The sequence below is a fragment of the Mustela nigripes genome, chromosome 7, assembly GCF_022355385.1.
Source record: "Mustela nigripes isolate SB6536 chromosome 7, MUSNIG.SB6536, whole genome shotgun sequence".
NCBI classification, from domain to species: Eukaryota; Metazoa; Chordata; class Mammalia; order Carnivora; family Mustelidae; genus Mustela; species Mustela nigripes.
The window spans coordinates 17,871,281-17,885,292 of record NC_081563.1 but is presented as its reverse complement, the minus strand read 5'-3'; the positions used below and the strand labels follow the sequence as shown (position 1 = coordinate 17,885,292).

General features: G+C 33.8%; 1 protein-coding gene across 2 annotated transcripts in view; it reads left to right on the top strand.

Moving 5' to 3' along the window:
• Positions 1 to 14,012, top strand: part of ATAD2B (ATPase family AAA domain containing 2B) — a 150,123-nt gene that overhangs the window by 86,442 nt on the left and 49,669 nt on the right. For both annotated transcript variants that reach the window (XM_059405214.1, XM_059405213.1), the window contains exon 18: positions 6,067 to 6,253. In XM_059405214.1, the coding sequence (XP_059261197.1) occupies positions 6,067 to 6,253 (187 nt within the window). The remainder of the gene's footprint in view (positions 1 to 6,066; positions 6,254 to 14,012) is intronic.

Below are 14,012 nucleotides of genomic sequence, written 5' to 3'. Positions count from 1 at the left end.
TAGCATCTGATGCTCAATATAAACTAGACATGAGGCAAGTATATAAAGCTTGAAGCTTTATATAGGACTCTCATCAATCATACAGCATTTGTGGTATCATCGTTTTATAGACAAGGAAACCAAAACGCAATGAAAAATAAGTAAATTGCCCATGGTTAAGGTGCTGGAAGGTAGCAGAGTTAGGCTCTGTACTGTTTGTTTCCTAGGATCCAATTTTTTTTTTTAAGCTATCTATGGGATTTCCAAATTGATTACTGAGCTTAATAGGTAGATCAGGAATTGTATTTTTTTGGGGGGTAGGTTGGACAGTAGGATTTTCATGCTTTCCAAAAAGCATATACTTTAGAATAGAGGCCTTTAATAAAGGCTATATGTGGGTTTTTGTTGTTGTTGTTGTTGGTTTGGTTTGGCTTTGTGTTTGAACAAGTGTTAGTATGTGTGTATTAATACAGTAAAAGTGCTAGCTAGATAGGTAGAAAGCATGACTTTAATACTGATCTCTGGTAACACTAGCTTGGGCATTGTTGGTGGGTTTCTAATAGGGAATAGTTTCCTAAAACAGTGTTGAAACCTTTATTTAGATTTAAGGTGAAATAGAAATCAAGATATTTAAAGTCTACCAATCTGATAGAAAACCCTTATGATGGAAAATAAGTTTTCTTTCTTACTGTTTATTACCATAAGGGGATTAGAAACAGAGCTTTCTGAGGTTTTCTAAATGAATATAGCTTTGTTTTTTCTGATTAGAAAGATGATATACTCTATAGAAAATTCAAGTAATAAAGAAGAGCATAAAGAAGAAAGTAAAAATTAAAGCCCAAGCACCTGAAGGTAATTTTTGTTAAAGTTTTGGTGACCACACTTCCATATTCTCTCTATGCGTATAGACAGACCCACATATTATTTTATGTAAATTAAAATCTTCCTGTAAGGCTAATGTAACTTGCTTTTTTATCTACTATATTGGGAATGTTATTTTATGCCAGTATATGTTTAATGTCATTCTTTTAAAATAGCTACATAGTATTTTATTTTTGGATGTTCCATAATTTTTATAACCTTATTAATAAAGATTGAAATTTCCAATTTTTCTTCTTCTATGATAGATATGTGGATCTGGATAGGCATCTTTCTCAGTATACATTTTTAACATCATTATCTGATTCATAGCTTAGGGTAAATTTTAAAAACAGTGATTGCTATGTCAAAGGGTATATATATTTAAAACTTGATACAGGTTTTTAAATTGATTTCTAGAACAGTTGTACCAATTTACATTTTCAGCACTGATATATGAGAGTGTTATTTTTCCTATACCCGTGTCAGTTCTGAACACTGCCTTTTTAAATCTTTGCCAACCAGATAGATGAAAATAATATCTTCTTGCTTGTTTGAATCATTCATTTGTTCTTTCATATTTACTCATTCAGATATTTTGTCAAAGTGCCCATCATGTGCCATATGTTGTCCTAGGTACTTGAATATGTCCGTGAACAAAATGGACAAAGACCCCTGACCTCATTCAGCTTTTGTTTTAGATGGAGATAGATAATAAAACAAGTGTAATAGACAGATAAAGTATTAGAAGATACACACTATGAAAAAAATGTAGAGAATGCTTAAGAGGTAAGGGAGTCCTTGGGAGTGGGACGAGTTGCAGAATATCCTTGGATATGTATTTTAGCATGTATGTGACATAATTGCCAAATTTAATTTTGGAAAATTTTGCTTTTTCCATTGCCACTAGTCATGAGAAAACCAATTTTCCCAACATCTGCTTGCTAATGGTATTAAAATGAATTCTTATCAGTCTAACAGATGACAGATGATTTCATTATTTTCATAATTTTTTCATCTCTATTAATAACTACCAAGTCTCTCCTCTGACCTGTAACTACCAAATCTTCCTCCCTTTCTTCCAAGATTTATTTATTTATTTGAGTGGGGGGAGGGGCAGAGTGAGAGTCCTAAGACTGTGCTGAACATGGAGCCTGGCACAGGGCTCAGTCCCATGACCCCAAGATCATGACCCAAGCAGAAATTAAGAGTCGGAAAGCCAAACCAGCTGTGCCACCCAGGTGCCCCACCAAATCTTTCTTAAGCCAACATTGGTCTTGAGCTTTAGACTGTCTCTCGCTGCCTGTTGCCCTTAGTGTGCCACACATCTTTCAGAAAGTACTGCACTGTGTCTTCCCGTCTCCTCCTGTGAGTCTGGTGAGCTACCATCCGTGCAAGTGTTAGGACTAGAATTGGACATCATCCTCAACTCCTTCCTCTCTTTGCTCTGTATCTAATCCGTTCCTTCTCATTTCCTCTGACACTGCTCTTATCTAGATTATCATTAACATCTCATACCTGGTTTATTACTGCAGACTCCTAACCGATCATCTTTCCTCCTGTTTTGTCTTCTTTTAAACCTTTTCCTCTACTGACATAGTGATCTAGAGTTATCTTCTGAAAACATGTGTATGATCATATCACTTCCCCTACTTAAGCTAATGTTTTCTCATTAATTTCAGTGCACATTCCAAACTTTTAAAAAAATTTTTAAAAATTTTAATTAATATATAATGTATTATTAGCCCCGGGGTACAGGTCTGTGAATCACCAGGTTTACACTTCACAGCCCTCACCATAGCACGTACCTTCCCCAGTGTCCATAATCCAACCTCCCTCTCCCTACCCACCTCCTCCCAGCAACTCTCAGTTGTTTTGTTAAGAGTCTCTTATGGTTTGTCTCCCTCCCGATCCCATCTTGTTTCATTTATTCCTTTTTTACTCCCCAAGCCCCCCATGTTGCCTCTCAGCTTCCTCATCAGGGAGATCATATGATAATTGTCTTTCTCTGATTGGCGCATTCCAGACTTTTAACATGGTTTACAAAGCCCTTCTTAGCTCTTCATCGTCTGATTCTCCTTCCCTCTTCTCCTCCCTAACCCTAGAATCTTTACCCATACATTGCCCTAAAACCTTAAAAGAAGCTAAATGTATGAACTATTACTCCAAAGGGCCAGGGGCCGCCTTTGATCCTTTGTATATCCTGTTTTTATTTCTTCAATAAAATTTGTCCTTTCTACCGGTAGCCTGTTGAGTTCGTGCTTTGGTAACACTTTCCAGGAAACCCCTTTGTCTCTAATTGAGGTCTCTCATAGCATTCTGTACTTATACAGTGCTGCTTGTTAACCACACTGGATTTTATTAGTTGTTTATTTCCTTTTACCACTCAATACTATTAAAGTATGAGCTCTGTGATAACTGGTGGTGTTAGGTATCCAGGGCTGAGGAAGCATTCTCCAGTTATTAAATGAATGAACATTTTGTTACATTACTATTTTCTTTTTGAAATTTTTAAATTAACATATAATGTATTATTACTATTTTCTTTTTGAATTATCTGTTTATGTCCTTTGTCCAGGAAGCTGTTTTCTGTTAAAACACTATAAGCATAAGTTCTTTAGACATTAAGAACTATTCTTTTTAGTGGCAGATTCTTTGTCTGATTTAGTTTTTTGCCATTTGGTTCAGATTGTAATTTTTGAGTTACAGAAGTTTGTAGATTTTTTATGAGTTACAAGTATATGAATCTCTTGTTTTTTTGAATTAATTTTCTGTGAAATGAGGATCTGAATCTTCCCTTTTTAAAAACAATATAATTCATCTCTATTCCATTTATTTTTTATGCTTATTATCTTATATGAAATTCTTTGAACTATAGTGACTTGGTTCCTAGAGTGCCTGTTATGTTCTGATCTGTGTTTGTTTTATTTGGTATAGTCTACATTATATCCTATTATTCCATTGTAATATATTTCAATATAAAGTAGAGTACATCCTATCACAGTGGTTCAGCTTAGCAAGTATATGGACCTGAATGAAAATTTGAAGTCTTTCACCACTCATTTGTATAGTCTCATACCTGACTTCTTTGAGTCTTGGTTTCCTCATCTGTTTAGTAAGAGGAAGCTATGTATTTCATAGAATTGCTGAGAAAATTAAAGCTCTATGAAGTACTTATTACTAAAACATGTTTAAATGTTCTGAAATTGGAGCTAGCACACTTAATCAAAATTTTCTTGATGTTCTTACTTGATTATTCTTTCAGAAGATATTATAAGTTTTAAATCTTTCTGTCTTCCTCAAGTTTTTTTTTTCTTAGATTTCGATGTGACTATTTTAATTTTTTTCTCATTTTTAAATTCTAGTTAGTTTGCATTTAGTGTAATATTGGTTTCAGGAGTAGAACTTAGTGATCATCACTTACATATAAAACCCAGTGCTCAATACAACCCTCCCTCCCTAATACCCATCACTCATCTAGCCCACCCCCCACCCACTTTGCTCCATCAATCTTCAATTTGTTCTCTATAGTTAAGTCTCTTATGGTTAGCTTCCCTCTGCCTTTTTCCCCTTTCCAGTTTGCTCATCTGTTTTGTTTCTTAAATTCCACTTATAAATGAAACCATATGATATTTGTCTTTCTGTGACTGACTTCGCTTAGTATAATACACGCTAGCTCCATCCATGTCATTGCAAATGGCAATATTTCATTATTTTTGATGGCTGAGTAGTATTCCATTGTGTATAGATACCACGTCTTTATCTATTTATTGGCATTTGGGCTCTTTCCATATTTTGGCTACTGTTGATAAGGCTGTTCTAAACATAATGGGTGCATATGTCCCTTCAAATCTGTATTTTTGTATCCTGTGGGTAAATACCCAATAGTGGAATTGCTAGATCTCAGGATAGTTCTTTTTTTTTTTTAAAGAACCTCCATACTGTTCTCCAGAGTGGTTGCACCAGTTTGTATTCCCACCAACAGTGTAAGAGGGTTCCCCTTTCTCCACATCCTTGCCAACATCTGTTGTTTTCTGTGTTGTTAATTTCAGCCATTCTGACAGGTGTGAGGTGGTATCTCATTGTGGTTTTGATTTGTATTTCTCTGATAATGAGTGATTTTGAGCATCTTTTCATGTGTCTGTTGGCCTTAATACGAATATTTTAAATGTATGAAATAAAATACTATAAACTATAGTTAACACTAAATGGGTTAGGAAGAATTGACATCTTGATATTCAGGCTCATTATGTATATGTACTTTTACAGTTTTGCTAAGAATATTTAATTTTGTTTGTTTTATTTTATTTTTGCATTTGTAAATAGGACCTCCTTTCCTTCCTTAAATTAGTTATTGATGGTATTAGGATCTGTTTTGATTTTTCTATTTTTGTCTTCTGAATTGTTACTTCTGGTAGGTTCTGACAGTTACTAGTTGATTCTTTTAGTTGCATTATTTTAGTGCATAATCATATCCTTTATAAGTAACAGTGTTATCCTTATTTATTTCTATTCCATTTTTATTTGCTTTATTCTTATTGCATTACTTAAATTTTCCTGCATTATCTATAGTGATAGTAGATGAACTTGTTTCATTTATCATTTTAATGGTGCTGTAGAATCTTGAGAACACAAGTTGAATTTAGTTTAATATATTTCCCTAAATTTGCTTTCTCTGTTGTAGATCTTTAGGTATTATGTATTCAGGTATGGGCGTTTAGTTTTTATTGGCTGAAAAACCAAATTTTCCTGCCACGGAGAAAGTCCCACATTTTTTTTCTATCTTAAAAATTGTGGTAAAATATACATAAAATTTAGCATTTTAACTTTTTAAAAAAAAAGTCTTACATCTTGGATGATATTCAGATATACCAACTTCTTTGTTGAAGTGGAATTCTTACATTGACCTTAATAATTAATAGTGTCACTAATGCTTAGTGTCTGAAGCATTTTCCATGTTAATGCATATGATAGGATGAATACCCAGGTATTTTTACATAGTTTTAGAATGAATTTTTATACTTTTACATCTTGGTTATTACAAAGGTCAGAGAAAAATTTTTAGAAGTATAATTAATGAAAAATGATTCACTGTACTTAAATAAGGATAAGAGAAAGTTCTGTTAATTTGGAGTTACATTTTTAGTGTAAATATTTTGCCTAATATTTCATACTGATTGTCAGAGTGTATGGTTTTGGAATAATTATCATGTCTTACATGTATTGCAGGTCACCATATCATCAGCCAACCTCTTACAGGCCAAGATTATTGCTGTCTGGAGAACGGGGCTCAGGTCAAACTTCTCACCTTGCTCCAGCACTTTTGCACACTCTAGAAAAGTTCTCTGTGCACAGACTAGATCTCCCAGCACTTTATTCAGTTAGTGCCAAAACACCTGAAGAATCATGTGCACAGGTAGGTTTGTACCAAATCAGAGTACTTCCAGCTTTCTTATTGTTGTGTCTCTGTAGTGTTTATAGATAAAGATTTTTCAAAGAACAGTAATGTGAATATTAACTTTCTGTTGGTTATTCATTAACATTCAAATATTAAGGCCAAGCATCCTTTTGATATATATCATGTTTAAATGTGAGCTCATGGATTTCGCCATGATATTTCATTCTTTTCTTAAATTTTAATACCCTCTTTCTTATATTGAGGTTCTGTTAAACACTGTAGAAAGTAAGTTTCTTTTGCCTTTTTCTTATCCTCTTTTCAACACTGTGGTTTCAGAGCCTTTCTAGACTTCTGTCTGTACTTGGAGCCTTACTGAAGGGGAAATGATAACCAATTTGAAATGTCAGGTTTTAAAATTAATGTAGAAAATAATAGCAATTTAAACATTATATATATTTGTGTTAGTAGTCAAGTGTGTTTGTATATTTCATTTTCAACTGCTTTATGTTTGCTGGTTTGTGAAGTACAAAGTTCTAGTGGGGCTGTTTGTATTTCTTGAAGTTTTACTATATAACTATGAATTTAAGTGTGTCATGTTGGAACTAGAGGCTAGGGGAATAAGTTTTTTGAGCCAAGGGACCATGTCTTCACTATTTCTATGTCTCTGACACAGTGCCTAGCTCATAGTAAGTGCTCATTAAATGTTTAATGTTTCTTACAAACAAATGAGAGGAATGTCACTTTCTACTTCGATATATAGCCTACTTTTGACATTAGGTCACTAGAGTAGTAACATTTAAGAGCATTGCACATAATTTTTTTGTTTTTTTTTTTAAGATACATTTTATAAATACTTAATAGCTACATATATACTACTTAATTGAAAACCATTCTGTACCTTGTAGCAAGAAGTAGGTATTTTTTAAAAATAGTCAACAGTATTGGTTTCATTTCTTTTTCACTTACAGCTGCATGGGTATCAACATCTTAGCAGTACTTCACTACTTAGAAAACTCTTTTTTTCCCCAAAACCCATGGCTTAAATTGAAACCTATATATTAGTAATTTGTTCCAAGTTTTATACATTTAACTCATCCTGGCTGTATATATTTGTTCATATTTTTCCTTTTTAGTGATACAAAACTATTGTAGTTTGTATGCAAGTAAGATAATTACTCAGTACCGTTAAAAATAAATCCAGGGGAGAGAGAATCTAAACAGACACTAAGTGTGGAAGAAGAAATTGAGTATCAAAAAAGCACCAAATCCAGATAGTTTTGTGGTTAAATTCTTTTAATCTTAAAGGATAAGATCATTTTAATGCTGAACTAAAATACAGAGAAAACCCTAAGACTGATCTCACTTAGGCAATGGTCATAAAGTAAATACTACAAATGGATTCTAGTAGCACATCAAAAGAGTAACATACCATTATTAAAGCATGCAAAATTGATTCATTTAGACATTGAGAGATATAAATATTGGAACAAACACATTGAAGTTATAAATATTTGTCTGTGATACAGTTGTATATTTAGAAAACTTATAGGAGCTACTGAAAAAATTACTGGGGACATTAAGAGAATTCTGTAAGGTAGACATGTTCAGAGTTAATGTAAAATAGTTTTCAAGTTAGAAATGTAGTAGAAGAAATAGTCCCATTTAAAATAGTTACGAAGTTTACTTAGAAATTAAACAATTAATTCTCATGGTCTAAAAGAAGAAAACTAAAAATTCAATGAATAGGACAGTTGAGTAAATAAAAAATATACTTTGTTTTTTAATTACTGTATTCCAATTCAAAGGATGTACTTAGTTTAAATTGCAAATTGATCAAAATATCAGCTACTTTGCTTATTGTTTGTAGCCTTGGAGAAATTGCTTACTTCTTTGAGATTTAATTTTCTCATCTATGAAATGAAGTTAATAATGCTACATAAGGTGGTTGTAATTATTAAAATAAGCTCATCCAGTATGGATGGCGTATAGTATCCAGTACCTGTTAGCTGTCATTTTATTTATTACTACTCCTACAGCTTCTTTGCACAGCTGAGAACTGGTAAGACTCAAAATTGTAAAGTTGTGAGTTCTTTTTTAAATCAATGTATAAATTAAATGAGATCTCAAGTATAATATACTCACAGTTGAAGTTGTGTTTCTTCTAGAAAATAAATACGAGCAGTGCCTGGGTGGCTCAGTTGGTTAAGCATCTGACCCTTGATTTCGGCTCATGTCGTGATCTCAGGGTTGTGAGATTGAGCCCCACCCACATCAGGCTCTGTGCTTAGTGTGGAGTCTGCTTAAGACTCTGTCTCTCTCTGGCCCTCCCCACTGCTTGTGCACATGCTCTCTTTCTTAAAAAAAAAAAAAAAAAAAAAGAAAAAGAAAAAGAAAAGGAGGAGCATAGCAAGGACAGTTGTAGAGGGAAAAAGAAAGAATGAAGGGAGCCCTACCAGGTTTTTAAAAATGTAATGGAACATGGTAATAATATGTACCTGTGCAGGGACCGACAAAGTATTAGAAGAGAGCGTGAACACTTAGGCCTGTGTAGAAATGAGAATTTAGTAGCTGATGATGATTATTGTATGACAGTGGTGAGGATATGATGATAATAGTGATGACATTTGATATTATGGAATAGATGAATTACTTAATAAGTGGTCTTGGAAAACTGTCTGACTCTATGAGGGGAAAAAGAAAAAGGAAGCAAAACTGGATTTCCTACCGTTTTTTGTGGCCTCCACATAAACTCTAGATTATCAGTGAACTGTAAAAAGAGAATACACAAGGTCAATATATTTATTATCTTGAATATGAGGAAGTAGTTTCTAAGCAATGAACACGAGCTAGAAAATATAAAGATATGAATAAATTTTACTTTATGTAATTTAAATTACACATGGCAGAAATAATTGTTTTATAAAATTAATAGGCACAACCTGGCAAAAAAGTATATTTGTAACACACATTTCAAGGGTAAGTTTCCTAAATATGCAAAAATACGTTAAAATCAGTAAGAAGGAATGACAGTTACAATCTAATATAAAAATTGGCAAAATAGCATGCCATTTATAGGAAGAAAAAAAATAGAAAAAGCAACCAGTAGAAGTTTGTAAAGATTCTTAGTCTCACTTATTGCTGAAGAAATGCAAATTAAAGCAATAGGAGGGGCACTGGGTGGCTCAGTGGGTTAAAGCCTCTGCCTTCGGCTCGGGTCATGATCCCGGAGTCCTGGGATCGAGCCCCACGTTGGGCACTCTGCTCAACAGGGAGCCTGCTTCCCTTCCTCTCTCTTTGCCTGCCTCTCTGCCTACCTGTGGTCTCTGTCTGTCAGATAAATAAATAAAATCTTTAAAAAACAACAACAACAGGACACTACTTTGAAACAACTGTCTGGTTTATAAAAATAAAAAGCTTGGGGGTTCCTAGGTGGCTCAGTCAGTTAAGCATCTGCCTGTGGCTCAAGTCATGATCTCAGGGTCCTGGAATTGAGCCCCACGTCAGGCTCTCTGCTCAGTGGGGAGCATGCTTCTCAACTTTCCGGAACTCTGTAACTCGCCCTGCTTGTATGCTCTCTCTCTCTCTTTCTCTCTGACATAAATAAATAAAATCTTGGGGCGCCTGGGTGTCTCAGTGGGTTAAAGCCTCTCTCTGCCTTCGGCTCGGGTCATGATCCCAGGGTCCTGGGATCGAGCCCCACGTCGGGCTCTCTGCTCGGCGGGGAATCTGCTTCCTTCTCTGCCTACTTGTGATCTCTGTCTGTCAAATAAATAAATAAAATCTTTAATAAACAAACAAACAAATAAATAAATAAAATCTTTTTAAAAATTAAAAAAATGAAAAGATTGATGATGCCTGGTGATTTTGGAGTATAGTTTGGCACTGCTTTTTTTTTTTTTTTTTTTTTTAAATTTTAATTACATACTACTTTTGGCCCAGGAATTTTACATTAAAGAATTTTTCCTAAAGATGTTTTAGTTGTAAATAGTCTCTGCTGGATGTATAGGGACATTTATCACATCATTGTATAGCATTGCCAAACTAAATAAGACCCAACAAACTAAATGTCCTTTAATGGGGATGGTCTATGACAAATTATGGTATATCCTTTTGTACTATGAAGCCATTAACAAGAAGGTGATAAATTTACTTAGGAGTATATGTGAAAGGGGATATTTATGAAAAAAGCAAGTTGTAAATGAGTTTATCAAAATAAGATCTTTGTGTAAAAAAAACCTTAAAAAATTTATATCCATGCTTATTTAAGTAGAAATTTTGTCCAAGAATAACCTAAAATACATAGTAACTATTACTTTGGCTTGGGGGAAGGAATATGGAGAGTTGGGGAATGAATATAACTTTGTCATTTTAGTTTACACTCTGCTGTACAGTTTGGATTTTTTTTTTTATATGTATGCTTGACAGTATCAAGCAAACTAAAGATAAAATAACTGGAAGAGGATCATTTTCAGAGTGAGAGGGTATTCTGTCTATAGTTGTTCTTTATGGGCTATATGTGTATGTACATGGTCATAAATCCATTACTGACATAGGTGAGGACATACTTAGGAAGCATTGTAGTAAACTATATATTGGTGTATCTGGGATCCTAGGATTTTTTTCTGCATTCTGCTGGGCATCATTGGGCTAAATTTGAATTCTGACTGTACTCTTAGGTCTCTTTCTCATTTCTTGTCTTTTACTACTTTTTATTGTGTTCTTGGAGAGGATGGAGAAGGGTGTCCTTTGGTAGTGGAAAAGAACAAAAACTTAACATTTATTGTTTTGGTTTATTACATTGCACTTAGTAGATATACGACATCTCATCTTTGCTTTTGCCTCCAAGGTCCTCAGTTAGAGGTAGAGCTTATTTGTGAATGACTACATCTGATTTTCCAGTCTGCCCAGTGACTGAGTAGAATTTTGTAGATATGGTAGCTAAAACTGAACATTGGCCAGACACTGGATAAACTGTCCTGGTTGATCCCTGATTATTTGTATCTTAAATACATATTTAAAGTTATTTTAAACTTATAAAGATATTACTGTCTCTTCTAAAAAATCCAGAAGGAGACTATTACATTATAAATTTGAGGAATTTATTTTTCTTAGTTTGTGGAGCTGTTAGTGGGTATAAGAAGGTATAAAATTCCTGGGAAAGAGAGCATACTAGTCAGGGGCTAAAATGCTGGAAAGAATAGAAATCTCTTCCCTCTCTTCCTTTTTTCTATATTCCCTTTCTTCCCTTTTCCCTTACTTTCTTGAGAGCTAGTCTTTCTGTAGGCAGTATTATCTCTAAATAGATGTGGTTTAGTCTGTGGCAAATTCTTCTTCTGTGCTTTTGCTCTTTTCCCCAGCCTTTAAGATACTTAATCTAAATTAAATTGGATTATTTAATAATGTGACACAAACATGAAAGTTAATCTTAAAGGAAAGAAATCTTAAATCACCTTTAAAGGGCTGTATTTATACATGTGGTAAAATGGAACATGGGAAGAACCCAGTTTATATTTCTTCATACATGTTTAATTCTGGGTCTGTTTTTGTAAAACCTGTGCACACACACATATATATGAAAATCTTCCTTTTTTCCTTCATACCGCCTCACCTGATGATGAGTATTACAAATTGTGTGAAAACAGTAGAGGATTAGTGTCTACTATAGGGTTTTCTCATTGTTGATTAAGATTTAGTGAGTATTAATAGTTGTTTGGGAGTACTTATTAAAATTTCTGATTCCCTGGCTCTACTCCCAGGGTTTCTGATTCCTTAAATTTAGGGTGAGCCCTGGGAATCTGCACTTTAAACCTGCATCTGGGTGTTACTATTCTAGGGCTGAGTAGATCAATGTAGTACTTTGGCCAATCACTGGAACTAGGTATTTTTTACAGAAAACAATTGCCAGAGTTCATAAAGTGGTTCTCTGTGTGTGTGTGTGTGTGTGTCCGTATCTTTCTCTCTACCTACCTACCTACCTGAGTGTTGTATAGTCTTCCAAAGGCTTTGCAAGGAAAATAGAAAACCCTGGTATAGCCTGGAAGATTTATGATTGTTCCATTAAATTCACAAGTAATTATTGAGCCCTACAATAAGTTTGGAGATGTTAGTAGCTACACTAAAAGACTTACTGTTTTAACACTCTTAAAAAACTCGTAGCTATGATTCTCCTTTTCTGACACCTTCAAATATATATATATTTTTTGCTTTTTGTATTATTTCTGCTGTTGATTAAGGAAAACCAGGATTGATGAGTGATTCATATTTTATCTTTTTCAGTAATTCAGAAGTATGGTTGAATTGATAAATTTATATATTATCTGTCAGAGAGTTTGGAGTTTGGATACTATATGGTGTTTCAAATGGTCAATAAGGATTTTTTTTTTTTTTTGGTGAAAATTTTAGTGTATTTCTTTTCCCAGGAAGAAATTGTATTTGGAAATGTTCAGGGGAAATCCTTTTTGGTTAAATAGCCTGAAGGAATTTAGATACTTAACCTATGTGTATCTTTGGATGCTGTTGTGTTTGTGCATAAGGGTTTCTGGATTTCTCCATAGCAGTCTGTGTATACTTTGGATACTCTTGTGTTTGTGCACATGGGTTTCTGTGTATTACTATAGCAACAATTTTCTTTTTCTTGAGTTGTAAACAAATTAAATTTTCGTAGTCCAGCGTTTATCACATCTACTGAAATTCTTGACGTTCTTAGGCAATGAAAATAACAAAAGGAATTCGAGTGATTTAATTTTCATAAATGTTTCTTTATATTACAATCATCATATAGAAACTCTAGTATATTTAATAACAGGCTGATTTTGTATGCTTGTAAAGAAATCAAGCACTTTATTTCTTGAATCTTGATCCTAGACAGCGCCTCCTTTTCACAGAGATGCTTGATAAATCCTAAGTAGATAGAATATAAATGGAGTCAAGTGATATGATATGAAGTTATTTGTAATGCAGATATGTTATTTATTATAATATTTTGTGATAGCATGGTATAACGAATTAAATAAACTTAACAGTGCATTTTAATAGTGCTTTATAAAAAGCAAGAATATTTTAGCCCCCAAGATTTTTCTTTTACCTATGTTTTATAAATTATAGCAGAAGAGCAAGACAGATTCTAGAAATTTTGATGACAAAAAGTTGTTTCCCTCTCTCTTATATAGCCCCTTTTAGGAATGTGAGGGCTGTACTAGCTTGGAGCTTTCTGCTTCATTCACATTTGTATTTAAAATTACTCTAGGGTGCCTGGGTGGCTCAGTGGGTTAAGCCGCTGCCTTCGGCTCAGGTCATGATCTCAGGGTCCTGGGATCGAGTCCCGCATCGGGCTCTCTGCTCAGCAGGGAGCCTGCTTCCCTCTCTCTCTCTCTCTGCCTGCCTCTCTGTCTACTTGTGATTTCTCTCTGTCAAATAAATACATAAAATCTTTAAAATAAATAAATAAAATTACTCTAGTTTCCCGTTTCTAAAGAAAGTGGCTTGTTACGGGCTATATAGTCTTAGTTTTCAAAATACAGTAAATTTTCATGCACTACACAATTTAATTTGCTGGCTAAAATACTGACTTTAAAGTTTAGCTTTTGAGGTGATAAGAACTCTTTCAAATATAGGTGCACTTTATGTAATTAGTGCCTCCTTATGTGGATACTTTTAACTTCAATGGCCTGATTTTTCTCTTTCATATCTTTAATATTCAGAGGAAGTAGTTTGTGATTTTTTTTTAAATAAAGAAGTTTAAAAAAAACTTACATAAGGGACCATGACGTCTGGGGCA